The following is a 23,937-nucleotide window of genomic DNA, read 5'->3' as shown; positions in this document are numbered from 1 at the left end:
TGGGCTGCCCAGAGCTGAGGCTGGGGCTAGGAAAGGGAAAGGGACAGGACGTAGGGCCATATCTGACAGGAACCTGTGGGCCTGGGGTAGAGAGAGAGAGCTGGGGCCCAGCTTCCTGAGGGGAGGACCAGGGTCGCACGGCCCACATGCCCAAAGGGATGCCAGCCTGGCTGTTGATCCTACTCACCTGCTGCCTCCTCCTCTTGCCCAGCTGGGCTACCACCCATGTCAGCAGTGAAGGTAAGGGGGCAGAGCAGAGGTCTTGTGACCCCCCCCAAAAAAAACCCTCCCCCAGAGCCCTGGCATCATAAGGTATGGGAGGAATAAAGGGAGAAGATGAAGGCGATAGGGGAGAGGCAGAAGGACATAAGGGGCAAGGGAGAAGGGAGAGGAAGAGGAGGGAAGAAGAATATAAGGACAGAGAATAAGGAGGGAGAAAAATGAGAGGGGGATGGGGGGAGATATGGGGAAGGAGGGCAGGGTGAAGGGGAGAGGAAGTCTGGGGAGAGGGAGAGGAGAGATCTGGAACACTGACTGTGCTGGGGATGGCGACTTTGTTGATGGAGGTTAGGATGATCCAATCAGAAATGGAGCAATGATCAAGGACCTACTGTGTGCACAGCACTGGGGGAGACCCAAAGGCTCCAGCCATACAACACATAATTGCACATTCATTTCTTCAGAAAAGGACTAACATAGGAACAAGTGTCCTGGGAAGCTGGGACTGACCAGAGATGGAGAGATGGGAGCGATCTCCTGCCGGAAATGACTTTTGAATTGGTCTATAATTTGGCAGGAGAAAGGGAAAGGAAAACGATCCTCCCTAGGCCTCAGGAGTAGGGTGCGCCAGAGAGAGATGAGAGCAGGACTCTCAGGATAGGATGAGAGCCAGACCTTGAATTTCCTAAGTCTGGAGGCCTGCCCCTACCAAAGCAGGCTGGCACCCTCTCACCTTTTCTGCCCGGCGATGGATGGGAGTATTCTACCATCCATGACACATGCCATGATTTAATACCTGCCACACTAAGACAAAGGTTGCTCCTGATGTATTTTTCCCCTGCCAGGCCATGGGGGCCAATGTCTCAGAAAAAGGAGAACCCACAGCTGCCTAGACTACTCATCTGGGTCTCACAGCCAGTAGGCGTCAGATGGGTGACTTGAACTCAGGTCTTTCCCATCCAACTGGCAACTCTGTTATTCTACTGTGCCTCTCAGATACTTCTCTCAAACCTCAGTTTCCTTAACTGTAAAATGGGGACAATCATGTTTGCACTGCCTACCTTTCAGGGTGAACTTTAGAGACAACAGTGGCACTTGGTGGCTGGAGAGCTGGCCTTGAGGTCAACAAACTCTGACACCTATTGATGGTATGACCATGAGCAAGAAATGTAACATCTTAGACTCTCTAAGGCTAGAAGTGGCAGAGAGGGTGCTATGCTGTACTAGTAAAGAGAATCTCTTCATGTGGGAGTTCCTCAGAAAATGAAAATCACTTCTGTATCCCTATTATTATTAAAGTGTGAAGGGACAAATTTTCATAGGAATATTTTATTCAGGGACAGGAGTGATAAGAGATAAAACTAGGAAGTAGAAAGGCCTTGAAGGCCAGACAGGGGGAATTTGAATATTGGGGAAATGATAGGGACCTGGCTTTGGTCCAGCAGTTCTTTGGGCAGCTTAGTAGTTCTCTGGCCTTATCTCATTGGTGATTCAAATCCTGGGATGATCCAAGACCTGCAGGCACTTTCTTTTGAGGCAGCCAGGTAGTTGAGTGCATAGAGAGTTGGATTCAGGAGGACCTGAGTTCAAATTCAGCCTCAGCCACTTACTAGCTTTCTGACCTTGGGCAAGGCACATAACCCTCTCTGCCTTAATCCACTGGAAAAGGCAATGCCGAATCACTCCAGTATCCTTGCCAAGAAAACCCCACAGATATTTGATGTGCTATGTATGGCCCATTGAGTCACAAAGAGTCACATAGGATAGAACAACAGCACTGAGGGTTTTTGGTTTTGTTAACAAAGAAGTGACCTGATTCAATGGAGGGAAGAGAACTATTATTTTGGCTGACCCTGGTGCACCTCTCCCACCTGGTCCTTCTCATTCTGGCCTCTGACTTGGCTGTCCTCATGGTCCAGGAACATCAGCGAGAGTTCAATACAGAATCAGTGTTGTAATTCTCTCCCCAGAGCCAAGGACTCAGGGCCAGCTCTGCTCCAGACTGAATTCTGGCTCTGCCCACTAGATCAACATTTATTAAGCCCCTCCTGTATTCAGGCAATGTGCTAAGTTTATGGAATACAAAGAAAGCAAAAGGATAGTGGAGTTCCCAATGTTCAGGGAGAGAATATGAAAACAGCTGTGTAGAAGAAGCAGCACCCCCCCCTTCCTTACACCCCAGACTCTTCTCCTCCCCCAGCCTGCCCAGGTCCTTCAAGTGGATCTCCTGTAGATCCTGGCCTTTCCCTACCTCTCCCCCTCTTTTTTTTAAATTTTGGTTTGTGCAAGAACTGGGCCCAAGGTCAAATAGCTAGATTCATTATTAAGTGTCTGTGATCAAATGTGAACCCAGGTCCTCCTGACTCCAGGGCTGGTGCTCTATCCACTGTGCTACCTAGCTGCCCCCTGGACTCCCTCTTTTAGAAAGGAACTTTACCCAAAGGCCAGAGGCCACCTTAGGCTCTGCCTCAGTGACAGGGTGAGCTGCGGCGCTGCCTTGAGTTTGGAGGGCTCAGCTCCTGGCTCATCAGTCTCCTTCAGGTGCTGGGAGACTGCTGGGAGCCTTCCTGCTCTCTGGCCCCTGTAGAGAGCTCCCTGTGCGGCCTGTTCCCCCCCCCCCCCCAGTGACCCAGGTCTCTCTTCTCCGGGGCACCCTAATAGCTGGAGGACCGGGAAGCTGAGGATGGGAGGGTGGATTGGTGACCAGCTCAGGATGCAGCCAGCCTGTGCCTCTCGCAGGGCCCGGTGACCCCTGATGGCCCGGCCTTGCTTTTGGCTCCTACCCAGATGCCTTGCTCCTGGCGGCTGAGCCCGAGCCCCTGCGCTGCTTCTCCAGGCAGTTTGAGGACCTCACGTGCTTCTGGGACGAGGTAGAAGAGGAGGAGGAGGAGGAGGAAGAGGAGGCCTGGGCTGAGGAAGAAGAGGAGGGGGGCCAGCAAGACCCAGGGCCCTACCAACTTTTCTTCGCCTACCCCGGGTGCGTGCTTTCCACGCAGAGATTAGTGCCAGCCTCACCCACCGGCTGGGACTGGGGGGTGGGAGAAAGAAGTGGGGAGGCGGGAGGGGGCAGGGCAGGGGCACAGGTCTTCCTCCAAGTGGCCCCCCTCCGCTCTCCTCCGCCCTTTCCGTCCTTCCCAAACTGATCCCCAGAGTCTGGGGGGTCCAGCACTATAGCCCGGGTGGAGGCGGGGTGGGGGGCGTCGGAAAAAGAGGTGACAGGGAGTAAGGCAACGGGGTGGAGGGGTGGGGGCGTCGCAGGATGGCAGCACGCTCTCCTCTGGCAGCTCCCACGCCGGGAGGGCACGGGGGCCTCTGGGGTCCCTTAGATCGTGCCCGGCCCGCAGGGAGGAGCCCCAGGTGTGCCCACTGAGCATCCAGAAGCTGCCCACCCGAGGCCTCCGCCACGTCTGTCAAATCCAGCCTGCAGACGGCGTGCGCCTCTTTGCCAAGCTGACCTTGTGGGTATGGGACCCTGCCAGGGATCGGAACCGGACCCAGCGAGTGCTCAGCTTGGAAAACGTGGGTGAGGCGCTGACTCTGAGGAGGGCGGGCACCTCCGCGCAGCCCTCCTCCTCCCCAGGCTCCTCTCCGCTGGCAGCCCTGTCCCTTCCCCTGCCCACGATCCTGTCCTCTCCTCCAGCTCTGTCCCTCCTCCTTCCCCACAGCTCTGTCCCCTCTCTCCAGAGGCCTGTCCTCTCTCCTCACAGCCCTGTCCCTCCTTCCTCTCCACAGTCTTGTCTTCTCTCCTAACACCTGTCATTCCTCCCTTCCCATAGTCCCATCTCTCACACCCTGTCCTTCCACCCTCCCCACCAGTCCTGTCCTCTGTCCTCACATCTCCCTCCCTCCTCATTCAGAATCATAGAATTTAAAAGCTGAAAGGGACCTCAAAAGCAACAGTCCAAATCACATCCAAAACTGCCCTCCCAACATAGCCAGGTAGAGGCCAGCCAATCTGTGCTTAATGACCTCCGAGAAGGGGGAGCCCATTATCGCCTAAGATGGCCCATTTCCATTTGGGACCTGTTCTGTTAGGAAGTTTTTAGTTTTTTTTCTGACATTCATTCTAAACTTATCTTTTACAACCCCCCCCTTTCACTCTCTCCCCCTGGGGTTATTGGAGCAGAACATATGGCATGTCCTTCAGAGACTTGAAGGCCGCTCTCATAACCCTCCAGAATCTTCTCATCTCCAGACAAACATTGGAGGTTCCTTTAGTCACTTGTCAACATACTTCTTAAACTTTGTCACCCAGACCAGACCACAAACTTCCAGGTGTGGTCTGAGCAAGACAGAGGACAGAAGGACTGTCAACCTCTCCCAGTGCTGCCCATCCATTTTTCTGGCTTCCACACTCCAGGGAAAAGGGTTGCAACATCCCAACATGCTCAGGCCTGGGCTAGACAAAATATGGATGGCCTTGGAAGCCCAGCCCTCTGCTTCTGGGCTCCTCTTATGTTTGTGAAATTGATTTTCTGCACTCTCTTATTATTGCAAGACCACATTTATGCCAACTGGATTGCATCTTATTAGATGTGACCAAACATAATGCTCTTATTAGCATGTGGGTGGAACTTTAGAGTTTCTTGAATGCTTTAAGAAACATCATCTCATTTGATACTTATATCAACCTGAGAAAACGGGTGTCATTGTAATCTCATTTTATAGATGAGGAAACTGGGGTAGATGAAAGTGAAGTCACTAAGGGCACTTGAAGTGAAGATGGGACAGATAGCTAGTAGTGTCTAAGGAAGGAAATGAATTGGAGACTTCCTCTAGTTCTCTAGCTACTAAATTTCCTAGTTACCCCTTAGGTCTTTTGGGTTCTTGTCAGTAGTAATAATGATTAATAACAATGATTATGGTAATCTGATATTCAGATAACAATTTTAGATTTACAATGGAGTTTACATAATCATCCCATGAAATGCCTCAAAAACCCTCTACTGAAGGGTACTGCTGAGGTTAGGATAAGAGGAATTAAGCAATTTTCTTAATCAGGGTCATGCTTCTAATGTGGAGATGGGATTTGTACCCAGTTCTTACTCATTCCAGGTCCAGTTGAATTTAGGTCCACTGAGTCACCTAGCTCATCCATCTAGCCTGTTTAGATTTTTGGGTTCCTGACTTTCCTCCTCCTCCTCTTCCTCCTCCTTTCTTCTTCTTCTTCTTCTCCTCCTCCTTCTCCTCCTTCTCCTCCTCCTCCTCCTCCTCCTTCTCCTTCTCCTCCTCCTCCTCCTCCTTTCTTCTCCTTTCCTCTTCCTTCTTTCTCTTTCCTCCTCCATTTCCTTCATCATCATCATCATCTTCATTGTCTTATCATTTCTGACATATTTAGATAGAACTTTTTGGTCTGCAGAATACATACACATATATGTGTATTTGTATATGTATTATAAATGCATATATATGTATATCATATCCCATAGAACCTGCTGGATCTGGAATGAGGAAGACTTACATTCAAATCCTGTGTCAGACTTTTCAGTTATCACTAGATATATGCTACCTTGTTATCATCAGCAGCAGCAGCAGCACCATCATTATCCTGTTAGGAGGGTATAGCTGAGGCTGAGAGGGAGTCAGTAATTTGCTGAGCATAACACTTCTAATAAATGCTGGGAGTTGAATTTGAACCCAGGTCTTTCTGACTGCAAGTCTAAAGCAATTTCAGTGCACAGTGTTGTTCCCCATGCCTTAGACTATGTGTCAGCTCACTCTCCCAGATTTCCAGACAGTGCAACATTGATAAACCTGCCATCTGTTCCCATGAAGCTAGTACTAAAAAAGGTAAAGCACATCTTAGGACCCTTCCATTGGAAACCTCTTGCCAAGATGCCACTGAACCATCAGTCACAGCTCTTAGAATCTGACTATTTCGCCAGTTCCTAGTTGAGCTAAATGTACTCTTCTCTATTTCCACAGCTCATCCTTTCCCCAAAGAATAGCATGAGATAACGTTATCGAATACTTAGTTGAAATCTAGATAAATAGCATGTATGCTACTTCTTGAACCCATTAGTCAAGCAACTCAATCAAGAGAGAAAGTAAGTTTAGTTTAGCAGGACCTATTCTTTTTTTTTAGGTTTTTTTGCAAGGCAACAGGGTTAAGTGACTTGCCCAAAGCCACACAGCTAGGTAATTATTAAGTGTCTGAGGTCACATTTGAACTCAGGTCCTCTTGACTCCAGGCCAGTGCTCTATCCACTGCACCACCTAGCTGCCCCCAAACAGGACCTATTCTTTAGGAAGCCAGGGTGGTCATTTGGAATTACTGCTTCCTTTTCTAGTAGTCACCTCTTAATAATTCATTAGAATTTTGCCAGGAATTGAAGTCAAATTGAAGTAGGAATCCATTTGCTTTCTTTTTTCTTTTTTCTTTAAAATATATGATTTTATTTAATTGTTTCTCAATTACATTAAAAAAACACTTTATATTGATTTTTTAAAATCTTGAGTTTGAAATGATCATCTTCTCTTCCTTGCCCCTTGAGAAGGCAAGAATATATTGATTCTTTTATATATATATATATATATGAAGTCATGCAAAACATCTTTTCATATTAGCCATGTTGTAAAAGAAGATACATAAAAATACTTTTTCAAAAATCATAATGCATAATTTGTCCCATTTGACATCTTTCAAGTATCACTACCAGAGACTTGGTAATCCATTCAATCCAATTCAATAAACATTTATTAAGATTAATGTACCAGCTATCTAGGATGCAAAGGCAAAACACAAAGTCCCTGCCCTCAAAAGGTTAACCTTTTGTTGCACCCAAGGGACTTGAACCTCAGGGCAGCCCAGTGCTCTCACCATCTTTTTCATTCTCTTCCACATCAACTCCCTCTTGGCTGCTTTTGTTCTGTTCTTTCCAATGCAAAGGTCATCATCCTTGGCAGAAAGAACAGAAGCAAAACAAGACACGAGCAGCTCAACTTTCTTGGTTGTCATTTATCATCAACCCTTCCATCTCTTCTCTGATTATTTTCTCTTTCCCAACAGACAAAAATCATATGAAAGAGCAAATGAATCCAAGCAAATCAAAAAATCTAATGAAACCAAGCAAATTAAAATTCTGATACCTCAAATTATTTTGTTCTCTTCCTTGCCAGTTTCAGTTTATTTTGAGCTTTCGTTCTTCTGATATGGTTCTCATAGGGCCATCTCAATCCTATTTTATTCATTGTTACTTTCCTTACTTTCATGTTCCATATTTATCTTTTCAAAATTGATGTTGGTTGATGTTTCCCTTACATTCACTATAGTCTCTTTAGACATCTTCCACTTTTCTACCTCATTACTATTATTTCCTTTTGGGTCTTCAGAATTTTATTCATTAGAGTTTCCAACCATTCCTGGGGCTGCATTAGGATTTGCGTCTATAGGACCCTGCCTACCCTTTCCCTGAACCATTTCAAATATGCTTTCCCCATATCTATGGTTATGCCCAGATGTTCTCTTCTTTATCACAAACTCCAAGAGGCATTGGTGACTTTTCTGTTCTTTTCCCATTATTTCTAGCCCCTAACCAAGTTCCTCTCCACTGATAAAACTCACACCCAGGCTTTCCTCTTGTCAATGCCTTTATCTTTTGAAAGAGGAAATTATCAGTAATTCATCAAGAAGTTATTGGCTTTTCTAGTTGTATGACCCTGGACCCAATTACCTCCCCCCCCCTTCAAAAAAATTATTAACTTCTGTTTTTTGAAGAGACAGAGATTCCCCAGCATAGAGTGAAACCTCCCATTATATAATTTCATGTCATGTGCTTCTATTCTGGTCATATGATATCTTTTCCAAACCCATCATCTCTTTCCTGCTTCTAAGTAGGTGGTCTGTAGTCTAATGAAAATTTCTCTTCAATTTCTGTTTCCTCTCATCTTCCCTCATGCTTTCCTCCTCTGATTCCTGGATTTCCTCCCAAGAACTTTTCTTCTTGTTATTCAATTCCATCCTAACTCTTGCCCCATGTCATATTCCTATTGTGGATTTTATCCCAACAACTTTCTTGTCTTTAGGTTTCCTAAACTTTAGGATTATTAGTTCATCCCATCTGTTACCTTTACCTTCTTCTGTGTAGACATCCAAGATCATGTTTTTCTACCAGCCTCCTTCCTGGATGTTGTCTCTTGTGAATCTTTGGGTGTCTAAACTGCTTTTTTCCTTCCTGCATTGTAGCTACTCACTCTGCTGTCTGGCTTGTTGGAGATTCTAGGGCAATTTTCTCCCTTTCCCCTCCTTTGCAATAAAAGCTCTTTAGATTGACAGAACACTAGGCTACTTCTTAGTTGTGGATACTCACTCTAGCTTTGTACTTACAGTCCTGTCCATCTTCATTCCCCTTGAAGGGATTATGTAGTAGTATGATTTGGGGAGTTCTTGAGATGGTAGTTGGGGAGCATTTGGAGTGATTAAGGAAGTACTGAGGTGGTGGGTCCTCTTCCCCCAGGCCTGCCTGCCCCACCTAGGAGCATCACTGCAGTAACTTCTGGTCAGACTGGGGAGTTGCAAGTCACATGGGAGGTATCACCCTCAGAAATTAGTGACTTCATGCAGCATGAACTCCAATATGGCCCATCGGAACCCAGCAAGTCTGTTCAGGCCACAGTCACAGCACTGCTCCAAGCTCCCATGTGCTGTCCCTTCATGAAATGGCCCCACAGCCAGCCACACCAGGCCACTGCAACCCCTAGGTCTGACCTGACTGCAGCTCAGCTTCTAGGGAACCAGTCTACACAGCAATACCCCACCATCAAGGGACCTTCCAGAAAAGGATACATGAACCAGGGACCAGCCATCAAGAGACATACAGTGCCACCGTGGGATGGACCAGGGCCGCCTGGGGCCACCAGAGAAGTACCCAGCTTTCTCTGGCCCCATCTTCTCCCATCGTAGACCAAAACACTTTGGTTATACACAGAAATGGCCATGGAACTCCCTAATGCCCTGTCTTGAAAGTTATCCCCTTCCTCCCCAAGATATATTCAGTATTTGAAGATCGAGGTCTCACATGACCCAGGAATATCAGCTTTCTCAGGGATACTTTGAGACCAAGTTCATTATGGATGAGCCATAGATTCATCACTGAATCAGTCCCTCAGGAACCCAATATAGCCCCCGCCCCACTCCAGTGAGGTTTTATATCCCTAGGAGGCTGGTCTTGGGAAAAGAACCACATACATAGCCTTCTTCTAGATGGTAATAAGCTACCCATTAGTGTAGGTATCCAAACAAAGGTTACGATAGGGATATGGTGGGTGGAGTAGAGTACATGGAGGTAGAATAGAGGAACCCTTAAGTACCACCCATCTCTGAATCTCAGATTCAATGATCCCTCCTTTTCAGTCCCTACTAATTGGTGGAAGCTGTATCATCTCAGGATTTCAACCTGGGACCTCATATTGGCTCCAGCTTCGGAGCAAGCCTGATGGGATCTCCCTCAAGGGTTTCTGGGGCCCCTGGTCATCTCCTGTGACTGTGACCCTGCCACGGGATGCAAGTGAGTCACCTGGAGGAGGGCAGATTGATTGTGTAGAGGAATAGATATGGGGAGAAAAGCAGAATTCACCCCCTCTCCCTGCCCCTCACACACACACAAAATGCAGGAGAAATTTGGGGGGGCTGGAGGGAAGGCAGAAGGGATATTTATATGGGGCCCAATCTAGTCTTCCTCTCTTGGCCTAGGGGAGATTGGGCTGCAGTGCTTCACTAAGGACCTGGAAAACATCAGATGCCAATGGCAAGTACCTGACCATCCCACCACCTCTCAAGGCTACTTCTACCACTGGAAAGCTGGCAGCTGCCCTAGGGCCAGGTGAGTAGGTAGGGGGTGAGTCAGTAGGACTGGGGGTCTGGGGTAAGGAGAGACCTAGGTCAAGGGTCACAGCTGCACCAATGAAGAAAGGTGTGGAATCAACTCTCCCTCTCCTTTACCATCCTTATCTAAACCAAAGTCAAACTCTGGCTACCATTCCTCTGCAAGGTCAATCAATAACAAGCATTGGGGCAACTAAAGTCTATGTATGGGGCGGCTAGGTGGTACAGTGAATAAAGCACTGGCCCTGGAGTCAGGAGGACCTGAATTCAAATCCAGTCTCAGACACTTAATAAATACCTAGCTGTGTGACCTTGGGAAAGTCACTTAACTCCCTTTGCCTTGCAAAAAAACAAACCAAAAAATTAATAATGAGCATTGATTGAACAGGGATGGTGGGCCAGGAGGGTTTGGGGATATAAAGAGCATGCTCCCTGCCCTCAAAAAAAACTCCCAATCTAGTGGAAGGCAAGTACACAACTACATACAAAAGAAAGAATAATCTGAGAGGAAAAGGCCCTGGGAGGGCTGAGGAGCAGGACCAGGAAATGCTGGATCTTACACTAAGAAGCAGATGAAGGGAAAGAGTATTCAAGCAGCTGGTGCAAAGGCTCAAAGACTCATTTGAAGAACCCCAAAGCAGGCAGGTAGAGCTGCATCATCGAGTGCATGGAGGGGAGTTGATGTCAAAAGACTGGAAAGGCAGGAAGGGGTTCAAATGTGAAGAGTTTTTGATTGCCAAATCAAGGACTTTTTATTTATCCTAGAGGCAACAGGGAGCTGACTCTTTAGGAAAGTCACTTTGGCAGTGGAGGATAGATTAGAAAGAGAGAGTCTTAAGCTAGGGAGATAAAATAGGAAGCTGTGGCAATCATCCTGAAAAGGGGGATGAGAGCCAATTAGGCTGATGATCATGTGAGAGGTAAGAAGTGGACAGTGAGATGTTGATGGGCTGGAAACAAGATCTGGTCAAGGCTTGGATATGTGAGATGAGAAAAAGGGAAAAGACATGGATAATAATAATGATAATAGCTAACAATAGTACTATCAATGGTTCATATTTATACGGTTTTATATTATTTAATCCTAATCATCATGGGGGAGTGTTATTACCCTCCCTTTTACAGATGAGCAAACTGAGACAGGTTGTGACTTGCTAAGGTCATTCAGGATTTGAATTCAGGTCTTCTTGATTCCAAGTACAGAGCTCTAACATAATTTGTGAACCTGCTGGATAACTTGGGAAATGGTGGTGCCTGTAACAGTAATAGGGAAGTGTAGAAGTGGGAAGAGTCTGGGGGGACAGGGAATGAATTCTGTTTGGAACATAGCAAGTTTGGGATGTCTTTGAGATATCCCATTTGAATATCCAATAGGCAGTAAGACTAAATGTGAGACAAAAGCACAGCCTGGGGCTGGTGCTACAGTCAGTCTGGCTAGAGATGGTGATGTCCCCCAAGGGAATTAATTTAGGGAATGAAAAGTCATTCATGAAATGCTCACTATGAGCAAAGTGCTGTTAAGTACAAATAGAAAAATGAGCTAGTCCCTGCTCTTACTGTGCTAATAGGAGACAATACATCTAGGAGGTTTCAGCTTCAAGTCAGCTGAGGCGAATGAGTCCTAAGAGTACAGCAGCAAGGCTGATGGTAATGCATCTCCTTTATGGTAATTTCCATCATTAAACCCTTATCTCTTTCTGGCATTGAGCCATTTGTTCCAAGGACTTTTGGGGAAAGAACTTTTCACTTTCCGAGCTTTATAGTGCTTATGGCTTCTGGGAAGGCAGACTCTGCAGGCAATGGTCATCTCTAGCTATGGAGACAGGACTGGAAGCGAGACTAGAAGTTGGGAAGGGGTGTGGGTTGCTGCTGGGCTCATGGTATCAAGTTCTGAACTGTATACCTCCAGACTCTGAGGGAAAGTGGTGGTCAAGGTGGTGGCTATGGTTTAACCCACCTGCCAACTCCTGTCTCAATTCCCAGAATGCCTTGCTATATTTGTTCTTCAGTCAGATCTGGTGGCAGTAGGGGCAGAACGGCTTTTTGCCACTAAAGTTGAGATCATGGATGATGGCTAAGGTATTGAGCTGGAAGTGGGACCGACCAGTAGTCTGGGAGACACTGCTGGTCCAGGGACTTTGGATTTGTTAGGAAAGATGATAGAGAAAAAAGTCCTCAATATGAAAAGCCCTTATATGAAACAGACATTTGACCCTGAGCAGGTCTGTTTGACTTCAGCCCAAGGGAACCCCAAGTTTCTCTGTTCTTGGATCAAATTAAGTCAAGTCACACTTCCTAATGTGCCAGGCAATCCGTTTTAAGCACTGAAGATACAAAGGGAAGGTCCAAAGCAGTCCCTGCCCACTTAGGGTCTACTGGGGAAACCAAACAATGATGGGCCAACAAGATAGTCCAAAAGCTGCACAGAGGTCCAAAAGGATGAGATGTGGTCATCTGGAGATGGGGGGGAGCTCTGCCTCCATTCTCAGAGGAGAGAGAGACAGAGAGAGAGAGAGAGAGAGAGAGAGAGAGAGAGAGAGAGAGACCTCCTAAGCCTGCCTGACATGTGAGACAGGGCAAGGGCAGTGCATTTGGAGAGCTCATCCTCAAAGCGGGGGACTATGTGCAAGCAGCTAGGCACATCCCCAAAGAGGCGCAGGGTAGCGGACGGGTCATCAGAGAGGGGAGGACTCCAGGAAAGAAGGGTGGGATTGGAGGTGTCTTAAAAGGAGCCAGCAAGTAGAGATCGGGGTAGGAGAGGGGACACCATCTCAGTAGCAGGGGAAGGCATGGCGATGGGGGCTGGAGAGTCTCCTTCACGGGACAGCAAGCAGGCCGGAGCCACTGCATCCCTGAGTGCGGGGAGAGAGGGAAATGTCCAAAGCCAGAAAGGGGCGAAGGGGACAGCGGTCGCCCCGCTAGCTCCTGGAGGTGGGGGGAAGCGCACTGAGCGTGGCCCCGGGAGCCGGGCTGGCCCGGCCCTGCGAGGCGGCAAGGGTCGGCTTCGCGCGGTCTATGCAGGGGCAGCGTCTACGCGGCCCGGCAGCGCATGCACATGTGGGCACTGGGCGTGTGCTGCGCCCTCAGTCTCCGCGTGGGGGCGGGCGCTTGTCCGCAGGGGCCCGGCCTGGGAGCCCTGCGAGAAGATGGAGCCCGGGCCGGGAGCCTCGGCGACCCTCTGCGGCTTCCAGGCCCAAAACGACAGCGCGGTCCATGTCCTGGTGGAGGCGGGCGGCGCGCGGGGCGGTGCCCGGCAGTACCTGGGCGGACCCTTCTGGACGCGCCAGATCGGTGAGCCCCGCCCCGCCCCGGGCTCTGAGCACCAGCTCTCCGCCCCACCCCGCCCCTGCCCCGCCCCAGCCCTGAGCACCAACTCCTCCGCCCCTGCCCTGCCCCTGCCCCGCCCCAGCCCTGAGCGCCCCTGCCCTGCCCCTGCCCCGCCCCAGCCCCGCCCCAGCCCTGAGCGCCCCTGCCCCGCCCCGCCCCACCCCACCCCTGCCCCGCCCCGGGCTCTGAGCGCCCCCTCCTCTGCCCCTCCAGTTCTCACTGAGGCTCCGGAGCTGCGGTGGGTGGCCGGGCCCAGCGGGCAGCTCAAGCTGACCTGGAGCCCCCCCCCGCCCGGGCTGCCAGGCAGGACCCACTACCAGCTCCGCTACAAGGGGCAGAAGGCCGGGCGCTGGCAGGTGAGGGCGCCGGCCCCTTCCCCGCCCGCCGAGGCGTGGCCACGGCGGGGCGGGGCCTGTGAGGGAGGGCGGGGGGGGGGGGGGCAGAGAAGCCGGTCCTTAGTCCGCCCCCGCCCGGACGAGCGGGCGCACGGACCAGTCAGAGGCCACAGAAGGCCTCTGCTCCCGCCCCCTCCGCGCGGGTCCCTGCAGGTGCTGGAGCCTCCGCGGGGGGCGCTGGGAGAAACGCTGGAGCTGCGACCCGGGGCCCAGTACCGACTGCAGCTGCGCGCGCGGCCTGACGGCCCCACCTATCACGGGCCTTGGAGCGCCTGGTCTGCGCCTGCGCTCGTGGAGCTGGCGCCCGAGAGCGGTGAGGGGCCGGGGCGGGGCTCGGGGCGGGGCTCGGGGGCTGGAGCCGGGGAATGCGGCTGCGCAGTGGGGGAGGGGGCGGAGTTGTGACCTCCGCGCCCCGGACCCCCCGCCAGGCTGGGTCTCCGCGGTGACGAGCGCGGTGCTGACGCTGAGCTTCGGCGGCCTCCTGGGCCTCGTGTTGCGGCGCCTCTTCCCCGCGCGGTTCAGGTACAGGCCCTGCCCTCGGGCGTGTGCGCATGCCTGGCCACTCTTCCCTCCCCCACCCGGACACTGCTGGATACAGATGGATACAAATGGATACATAGTAGCAGTGGGAGGAGCCCTTGGGAAGAGGCCGGCCCTTGTGAGCTGAGGCCGGGGCAGCCTGGGAGGCTAGAAGGGGCCAGGGGAGGAGGCAGCGCCTACCAGGCAGTGCCATGGCCTTTGAAAGGCAGGGAAAACCAGGGGCGAAGCGCCTCGAACGCCCTCGAGGGACTAGCTCGTTATCTGGAGACAGCAGGGAGCCACCGATGTTTGTTGAGTAAGGAGTGCCCGGTGACCCTGGATTAACTTGAAGTCTGTGAACTTGGGTTTTGTGCTATTTTGGATGTCTCCATAAGTGCTTTTATAGAATGGACTTCCTTTGTAATTCTAAGTATTTTATCCAGGAAGGTCTGTGACATCCATTTAACAACCCTTTTAAAGGTTCCAGAACAAGACCTATATTCTAGATAGTTAGAATGACTCTTTAGGGTCGTGGTTTCAACACGGGCTACTTTGGTGATGGCATTTGAAGGATCCACCACCTGGTCTTCCTTGCTGTCTCTCCTACGCAGTGCTGTCACTTGAAAGTCTCATAGGTATATCCTGTGCAGAACTCATTATCTTTCCTCCCAAACTATCCTCTCTTCTCAATTTCCTTACTATTGTGCAGGACACCAGCATCTTCTCAGTCTTGGTTCGCATCTTCAACCTCTCATTCTCTTGCCCCCCACACCCCCATCCAGGCCACTCTCCCCTTTTCTCCTTTGAGGACGCTACCATCCTCATTAACTTAGACCTGGACTATTGCCTACTTGCTGAGCTTACTGCCCACACCACCCCTTCCTCTGAGCAGATTCCAAAGGGATCTCCCAAAATCCAGGTCTGATCACCCCAGCTCCAAGTCAGCTCAGTCCCCTCTGTTGAGCATTTGAAGACCTCTCCCATCCAAGGCCCAAGCTACCAGTTCCTAATTGTACCTTTGCCCAGGTTGTCTCTCATACCTCCTCATCTCTCTCCTCTTTCAAATTCAGCTCAAACATCACTTTCAGAAGGCCTTTCTAAACCTTCCCTGGTATCTACTTTGTATATCATGGATATTGAGTTAGGGAGTCAGACACATTTATTAGGCTTCTACATTGTGCTAAATATTGGGGGAACAGATACTTTTTTTTTAATTTTTTTTTTTAGGTTTTTGCAAGGCAAATGGGGTTAAGTGGCCACACAGCTAGGTAATGATTAAGTGTCTGAGACCGGATTTGAACCCAGGTACTCCTGACTCCAGTGCCAGTGCTTTATCCACTGCGTCACCTAGCCGCCCCTAAACAGATACTTTCAAGAAGAGTTTCTGTTCTTAAAGAGCGGAAGGTTTAATGGGAAAGCCTACACCCAAGAAGAAGCTGAGGGGTGGGGAGAAGATGGAGGCCAGTTGGGTGAGAAAGGAAAGGGCGACCTGAATTGGACTGGGTCTGTAAGGTCATTGTCCTGAACAGGAACTTCCTCCACCATTACGGAGCTTAGACCTAGAGCTGACTGGGGTGCCCCAGCTGTCAACTGTTTTGCCTGGAGCCAGAGCTGATGGATATCCACACAAGATCTGAGGCCAGCTCTCTCCTCCATTAGAATGGAATCTCTTAGAGGACAGAGATGGCTGGAATCAGTCCAGCTTACTAGGCTGTGGTTTACAGCCAACAGTCCCATTGGTCTCCCTGGCCTCTCTGTGGTCCCCTCTGCCTTGTCTCAGGCCCTAAATCTGGGAAGGAATCTGGGGCAGTTGTAGCTGCCAGAGCATTCTGTCCTTCTCAGAGCAACAAATGTGTTTACAAATGTCTGCTGTAAGGCCTCAGGCTTAGGACAGTGCAGTCTCCAGGGGATGCTGGTTGTTTGCCCAAGTAAGCAAATGCTGAGGAAAGATCTAGATAGTCCACTCCACTGAAGTTGGGGTGGTGAGTAGGATGAATAAAGAGCAGCTTCATTTCACCAAATAGGGAAGGTGGACAGGGAGTAATATGAAATGAAGACAGAAAGGTGGGTGGGAGCCAGTTTGGTAGTAGGCCATTTGGGCCAGCAGTTACCATTCAAGCCTTCTTGCCCAGATTGTTCAATTTGGACCCCCTGAATTCCAGTACTTTTCTCCACCAAAATTATCTTACTAAACTCAGGTCTGACCATGACAGACTGCAGCTAATCTCCTCCTCAGCCCCCTCTGCTTTCTTTTTGCATGTTCTGGAATGCTCATCCGCTTCCCCTTCACTTCCTAGAATCCCTTGGATCCTGCAGGATTCCTTTCCTTATTCCTCTCATGCTCCTCCTCTCACCCCTTTCCCCTAAGCCTCTGAGCCCAGAAGGACAGGGACTGCACTTAACAGGATGCTTGGCCCCAGGGGTTGTCTCATAAACCAAATTGTACTAGATTGTTTAGAAGAGACTTTCCCTAAACCCATCTTGGCCCTTGAGACCTGCCCTTCTTTTCTTCAGATGCTTTGAGATCTGTTGTCCTTTTGTCCAGAGGGACATCTCACACCATCTCTGAACTATCAGATGAGGGGTCAGCCTTTGGTCAGGGCCGGGCCAGGTGACTCCCTCCTCATATCTACCACCTCTGGAACAAAGAGACATCATTCAATGATGTTTAAGTTTAGTAGTTGCCTTGCTGTTAGCAGAGAGAAATCACAGCCCCTCTCAAGCATTCAGCAGCATTTATTAGACATCTGCTGTGTGCTTGCAAAAAGTAACACTCAAACACAAAGTACTTTTGGAGGAAGACATGGTAGCCCTGGAAGTCTTAGTTTGGAGGTAGGAGACTGGGGACTTGTTTTGTTGTTTTTATTTTGATCACTGTATTTCATTTTTTTTTAAGGTTTTTTTGCAAGGCAAACGGGGTTAAGTGGCGTGCCCAAGGCCACACAGCTAGGTCATTATTAAGTGTCTGAGACCGGATTTGAATCCAGGTACCCCAGTGCGTTATCCCCTATGCCACCTAGCCGCCCCTGTATTTCATTTTTATTTTAAAAACAATACTGTGAGGACAAACACCCCGCATTAGTAATTAGGTGCTCAGATTTGGAAAGGATAAAGTGCTTTAGCTGAACTTTGAAGGAAAATAGCAACACTAAGAGGTAGAGAGGAGGAAGGAGGGCATACTAGGCATGGGGCACAGCCAGGGCAAAGGCCACAAGATGGAAAATGGAGTGTCAGGTGTGAGGAAGGCCAAGGTAACCAGACTATAGTGTGAGGAAGGTTTTCAAAGCTAACCAGAGGAGGACTTTGCTCTTTATCCCAGAAGCAAAAGAGGGCCTTTGGAGTTTTAGTAAGAGTGAAGGAGTCAGAGCTAAAGTTTAGCAGCTGGGTGATGGATGGATCAGGGAGGCCATCAGGGAAGGCCTTGCCATAAATTTGGTGAAAAGGGTGGCAGCTGTGCCATTAGAGCAGAGGGTTGGATCCAAAAGATGCTCCATGTCATCTGGGCTGAGGAGTCGTGAAGGATGACACTAGGGAGGTAATGGGGGGGGGGGGGTGCCCTAGACAGAAAAGGGAAAAGAGAAGGATGCCTCCTGTTCAGACCATGCTGAGTTTGATGGGCCTTCAGGAAACCCAGCTGCACATGCCTCTGTCCTGCCTCCATGCTATCAGGCCAGTCTGTTTCCTCCCTCTAGTGCTAAGGGCACCACCCCCCATTCTCTTCTTACCCTTCACAGCTTCATTCCTTCACCCATGTGCTGTACTCCCATGCTTCTCCCTTAAACTTCCTGGATTTCCTCACTAGAGTAGATCTTTGGGGCACAGTACCTCTCTACATCCTTCTACAATTTATGCCGAGTTACAGGGACCCCCTTAGGAGGTTGGCTTCCTTATAATTAAACCTCTCATTTTCCCTGCTTATTTCACATATATGATATTTTCTATATGGATTTGTGTAGACATCTCTAACCATGGGCTTTATTATTGTCTCTTTTCTTGGACATTTTGTCCTAGGAACTAAGGCTAAATCCCAATTAGTGCAAATAATTAATCCCATTATTGAATTCTCACTATTTGAAATTATCATTCTATGTAAAATCTGGCTTTTGTTGGTGTTTTTCAACTTATCTGAATCTTTGTGTGACCCCAAGGGGTTTTCTTGGCAAAGACACTGGAGTGGCTTGCCATTTCTTTCTCCAACTCATTTTACAGATGAGGAAGCAGGGTTAAGTGACTCCCTTCGTAAGTGGGTAAGGTCAAATTTGAACTCATATCTGACTCTAGGCCTGCCATTCTATCCACTGTGCTACCTAGTTGCCCCTAAATATGATAACCTGATGAAAAATAAAGCCCATTGAAAATAGAATAAAAAAAACTAAATTTATTATTGTAACACAATAGCAAAGAATAAGAAAAAATATTTTTTCTGATAAAGGTTTATTACAAAGTATAAATATAGTTATAGAAAGCAAAATTTAAAGAAATTACAATTACTAAATTTACCTGTAGATATAGGTAAGCCAACCCAAATTATGTAGATAAGCCTCTACTGATGTTGAAAATGTCATTTAAAATATTTTATCAACACAAACTGTAGTGCTCTCTTTAAATCTTCATGAGAAATCGGTACGCAGAATTTTATCCACATCTCATGAATTTGCATGCTCACATTCTCACATAATGAAACAAGTGTAGCTTGGTGGCCTGGAACATTTTCTAAAATCAATAATGCCTTTACTGTCCTTGCAATATTTCTTAACAGTTAGGTTAAAATGAACTTGAAAAACCAGTCTTTGGAAATAACTTCAGTCACGAAATCAGTGGTTGCCACCTCTCAAAATGGGATGGTTTCAATATTGATAAATACTCCTTTTCTGAATTATCTCCCAACAAAAGTGCTAGTCAAATTCAGGTAAAGTTTTTTGCTTTCTTAGAAATGAAAGTTCTGGAAGGTATCCTTTCCTAGAAGAAGCCTGTTTTATCCAACTGAAAAATGTGTTGATCAGTGTATCCACTCTCTTCAATTTTCTTCTTCAAAACATCAGGATATTTTGCTACCACATCCTCATCTTTTAAAAAAAATTTTAATATTATTCAATTGAACTCTTTTTAAAAATAATTTTATTTTCCCCAGATACATGTAAAGACAATTTTTTAACACTTCGAGTTCCAAATTTTCCCTCTCCCTCCTTGAAACAATAAGCAATTTGCTAGAGTTTGTACATTTGAACTCAATTTTTTTAAATTAATTTTTATTAAAGATATTATTTCAGTTTTACAATTTCCCCCATCTTACTTCCCTCCCCCACCCCCCACAGAAAGCAATCTGTCAGTCTTTACTTTTGAACTCAATTTTTAAAGCTATTAGCCAAGCACAGTAAAGTCTCTTCAGTATCCACTTCATTTTCTTTCCCTGCCTTAAATATACTTGAAGCTTTTGTCTAACGAATGGTTTTGTTGTGATAACAGGAATGCATTGATGATTGCAGACCACAATCTGCACTGCTAAAAGATACTCCACTCTGATCATTGTAACACTTCTGCTCTTCAGAGTTGTTTGCCATCCACAAAAGGCTGATGCAACTTTGCTTTTTCCTTTTATTTCCCCTCATATTTTATAAGATTCAGCCCCTCTGGCATCATGTCCTATATTTGGACCATGTTTGTATCATTTAATTACATCATTATTGTTTTAATGTCATAGCAATGCTGCCTTTTTGTGCTGGTTGTTTCCTTCTCATATATTCCTCCTGTTGTCCATTTTAGGAAGGGCTTTTTAAAACCCATTAACTCACCTATTAGGTGATTTGGTACAGAACAGCACACCTCACCCCCATGCCGTGACCCATATCTCATCTTTTAATTTGGCCTGCCTGAAATATGACCTGGTTGTTTTCATGATTTACACCAAATACTGGTCATAGAATCATAGATTCAGCCACAGAAGGGACTAGTGCAGCTACTCCAAGCCCGTTATCTTAAAAATAGAGCAGCTGAGGGCCAGAAGGGGGAAGTGACTAGCCCAAGGTCATCCAGCTATCCCATGCTGGGAGTAGATTTCAAGGCAAGGTCCTCTTTTGTTGGAACTGCATGTCCCTACAGGACCCAGCTGGGCTGGGTTTCAGGATTGTTCTCCCCTTTTCTCTTTAACTATAATTAGGCTCACAAATCTCTAGGACCCTGGTCTGCCCTTATTGGGGGCTTTTCATCAAGGTCAGGAGGCTTAAGTTAGGACCAGTGAATCCACAGCTCATCCTCAAGTACCTTCTTCTTAACCATCTGTTCCCCTTCTCCCATCTTCCTTTCTCTTTTGAATTGCAGCAGGGGAGGCCCAAGGTCCCCCTCTCCACTTGTGTTCTCTCCAAGCACAGTAGGCAGTATTTAATAGGAGTCCTCAGGGTCTGTCACTGAATTGGTAGCGGTAGCATTGTCCTAGATCCTAGAAAGGCTAATGATCAGGAACGATGGAGAAATGTGAACTAGATGATAAAAGGGAGAGGGGCTTAATAATGGATAACAAAGGGATTCACCAATTGAACAGCTTCAAAAAGTTGTTGGTAATAGTTTGGTGTCATCCTGCTAAGAGCATCGTGTGATAAAGGCCCTGGAGACCGGCCCTGGAGACCTAGGCTGACCTTTTTTTTAAAATCCATGAAGGGTGTCATCAGTCAACAAATATTTCTCATGTGTGAACTCTGTGCCAGTCTCTGCTAGTGACCAGGGATTCCAAGAAGAGTACAACCAGGAGGTCTGCCAACAAGGAAGGTGACAACATGTAGAGTAGACCAGAGATGGTACCGCCAGGTGTCAGAGAGCCAGGGTAAGCCCTTGGCCTGGTGCTGCTGGAATGAGAGGTAGGAGGGAGAACTGGACCCTCTACTGGGGGTCCTAAGGACAGGGTGAGGAAGAGTCAGACTTAGACAGATCCAGAACTGTCACAGAGGCCTCACTGTGTCAAGGGGCCAAATATTCAGACCCTTCCTAGGCAAGTCAAACCACCCCCATACCTCTATTGTGTACTGCAAAAGGAGACTCCTAATAGCCTCTATCCAGGTTGTTCTGAGGATCAAAAAGGAGAACCTACAGCAAAACATTTGATTATGCAGATCACCAATAGGCAGACCACCACCACTGATGTTTGAACCTAAGCATCTAGTAAATGCCTGCTGTATGCAGGCACTATGCTGAGGGCTAGAAATACAAGGGCAGAGCCAGCACCAGGTTTTAATGGGGGAGACCACAGGCAGACGAGTATGAAGCCAAAAGGTTTTGAGAGGAGAGGTATGAGTGTTATCAGGGATGTGGCTGCCAATTAAAGGAATGAGAGTTGGACCCCAGCTTTCAGAAGTCAGGAGCTCCAGTCAGATCTTGTTTGGTTCTGGTGGCCCCAGTTTAAAAAAGTGAGAAGCCAGAAGGTATCTTCAGGAATGACTGAGCAAGGACCCATCAAAGAAACAGGAGAGTCTCCAGGAATGAGGTCCCTGACTTCAAAACTATTGTGGGGGGGGGAGATTGAAAGTGGCCCCAGAGGCTAGATCCAGGAGTAGTGAGAGCAGCGACCAAGAGGACTGTTTGGGCCTGGATGTCAGGAGAAACAGCAATCTGGTTCCTGGTTTTTGAGAGGAGAGAGCTAAACTGCCCCTTCACTTCCTTTGGCCACTGTTCTCCAGGGATGCTAGCAGTGCGGGTCCTACTGGGGGACAGTTTCTTTCTATAGTGGTCAGAAACAGATAAGACGAGGATCTGAGACATGGGAATCCCTGGAGGATCGGCTACTTTGCCATTGCCCTGGGGACTCAGCTGCTTTAGATGAGGTTAGGATTTCTTGGGCTAGATCAGAAAGCCTTGGACAAGGTCCATGGCTGAAGTTTAGAAGAGTTTAGTCTCTTGTCTTGAGGCCAGTTGGAAGAGAGACAGGAGACCAAAGTGAGTCCTTCCTTCTGGGGCAGACTTGAGGGGGCAATTCTAGATTGATGAGAGAGTTCCCAAAAGCGATGGCCCTATAGGCTGGGGTTAGAGCCTGGTTCTACCATCATCCCAGGGGATGCTCATGGGCAGGCCCTAACTCATCCTACCCTGCTCTGCCCTATGTCAAGCTGTGAGAGGTCTTAAGAGAAGACACTGGGTGCCAGGTCAATGGACAGGGGAGGGGCAGGACACCTTGTTCTTGGAACATACTAGAGGAGCAACTTCTGAAGCCTGAAATGAGTACACCAAGACCAAACTTGCACCTTGTTGTAGGAGCCTGAATCCTAGAGCGCAGGTTCCTGGGTGCTCCCTGCTACCCCCTCCCCATTGCCAGTAATACCCATCTCATGGCTCCTTCCTCCGCATGCAGGGCCTTGTGGCAGACCCTCTGGCCTCCACTTCCTGACCTACATCGGGTCCTTGGGGGCTTTCTCACTGAGCCCCCAGCCTCCATGAACCAGGTGAGTGAAACCCTGTCTCCTTAGATTCCTCATCGGATCTGCTTCTTTCCTCATGGTCCCTGATCCCATCTCTTCTAGCCCAAGGCCTCAGGCTCAGGAGTAGACGAAGAGGAGGAACCAAGCCTCTTGGAGATCCTTTCTGCATCTGTGGATGGCCAGTCTCAGTTGGACTACCCAGTATTGCTGCAAGCTGACCATTTGGGGCCCTGGTCCCCACCCTTGGCCCCGACCCCTTCAGATTCTGAACTTGATCCCACAACCCATATTGACAACTACTCCTACCTACCTCATTTGTCCCAGCCTCCCCCACTCTCCAGTCACGGCCATCAACCCTTGGACAAAGTACCTTTCCCTAGAATCCCAGGGCATGAATGCCTTCCGGTGACCCCCTTCACTCCACTGCTTTCCCAGGTGAGCTCCAGCTCAGCTTACTGACCCTCTCAACCTCCTGGGGGTCTATTTCACAGGGTAGGTCACAAGCCTAACCGCATCCCCATCTTTGGAACAACCTTCCATCCTCTGCTGTTCACCCTCCCAGGAAGGTCTCCCAAACTAAGTCCCATAGAGCCCAGCTGTTGCACACTGCCCCCCCCCCCCCCCCCCCCCCCCCCGCCTCCCTGGTGTCCAGCCCTAACACCACTTCCCAAATAGGGATGATGAACAAGGCCACCTGCAGGGTCCCTGGCCTGGGCTTTGTCTCAGCAACCATTGCTCCCCAGAGTGGCCTACCCTAAGGACTAGAGCCTTGGGTCTGTTCTAAGGACAAACCTCTTAATGAACCAGCCACGTATCCTCTGCTTCTTGCATCCATGCCTCATGTGGCTCATTCCCTATCTAGTTGGAACCCTGGGGACTGGACAGGCCTCTTCTTCTCTTCCATTGCTTCTCAATAAAGGTTTTCTTGAATGACTAATTGAGTTTCATATGCTGGGGACAAAGCTGAGGAATGATCAGACCCTTACCCATTGTCACAGGGAAAAGGGGACCTGCCAGTCCCCCTCAGCCTGGCCTCACAGCAGGGGTCATTGAGCAATGACCAGAGCATTGAGCAAAGGCCCAGAAAAGCAGGTGAGGTTTTTCTCTAGAAAGAGGCACTGCCTTTCTCCACTCCACCTGGGGGTTGGGAAGAGCTATAAGCCCTCTTTGTAGGGCCATCCACCACCTGGAGATGAGAAGACCCAGCTAACTTTCAGTCCTGTGTGACCTTGGAGAAGCTAGGCCCTTTTGC

At 48.6% G+C, this 23,937-nt stretch overlaps 1 protein-coding gene across 1 annotated transcript; it reads left to right on the top strand.

The window, feature by feature from the left end:
- The first annotated feature begins 158 nt into the window (after positions 1-158).
- MPL (MPL proto-oncogene, thrombopoietin receptor) lies at positions 159-23,922 on the top strand. The gene is made up of 11 exons (XM_074220859.1): positions 159-240; positions 3,007-3,196; positions 3,546-3,742; positions 8,676-9,082; positions 9,572-9,725; positions 9,911-10,040; positions 12,870-13,725; positions 13,918-14,077; positions 14,193-14,286; positions 22,619-22,709; positions 22,788-23,922. The coding sequence occupies exons 1-11, from the start codon at positions 159-161 to the stop codon at positions 23,142-23,144; spliced, it is 2,718 nt and encodes a 905-aa protein (XP_074076960.1). The 3' UTR covers positions 23,145-23,922.
- The last annotated feature ends 15 nt before the right edge of the window (positions 23,923-23,937 follow it).

Source organism: Macrotis lagotis, chromosome 2, assembly GCF_037893015.1.
Source record: "Macrotis lagotis isolate mMagLag1 chromosome 2, bilby.v1.9.chrom.fasta, whole genome shotgun sequence".
NCBI classification, from domain to species: domain Eukaryota; kingdom Metazoa; phylum Chordata; class Mammalia; order Peramelemorphia; family Peramelidae; genus Macrotis; species Macrotis lagotis.
The sequence above is the reverse complement of the archived record's forward strand: the minus strand, read 5'-3'. Positions and strand labels throughout refer to the sequence as shown.

Coding starts and splice junctions, on each gene's coding strand:
- MPL (XM_074220859.1), top strand. CDS start 159: ATGCCAGCCTGGCTGTTGATCCTACTCACCTGCTGCCTCCTCCTCTTG. Junction 9,083..9,571: donor CGCCTGGGGCCACCAGAGAA/GTACCCAGCTTT, acceptor CCTCCTTTTCAG/TCCCTACTAATTGGTGGAAG. Junction 22,710..22,787: donor CCCCAGCCTCCATGAACCAG/GTGAGTGAAACC, acceptor CATCTCTTCTAG/CCCAAGGCCTCAGGCTCAGG.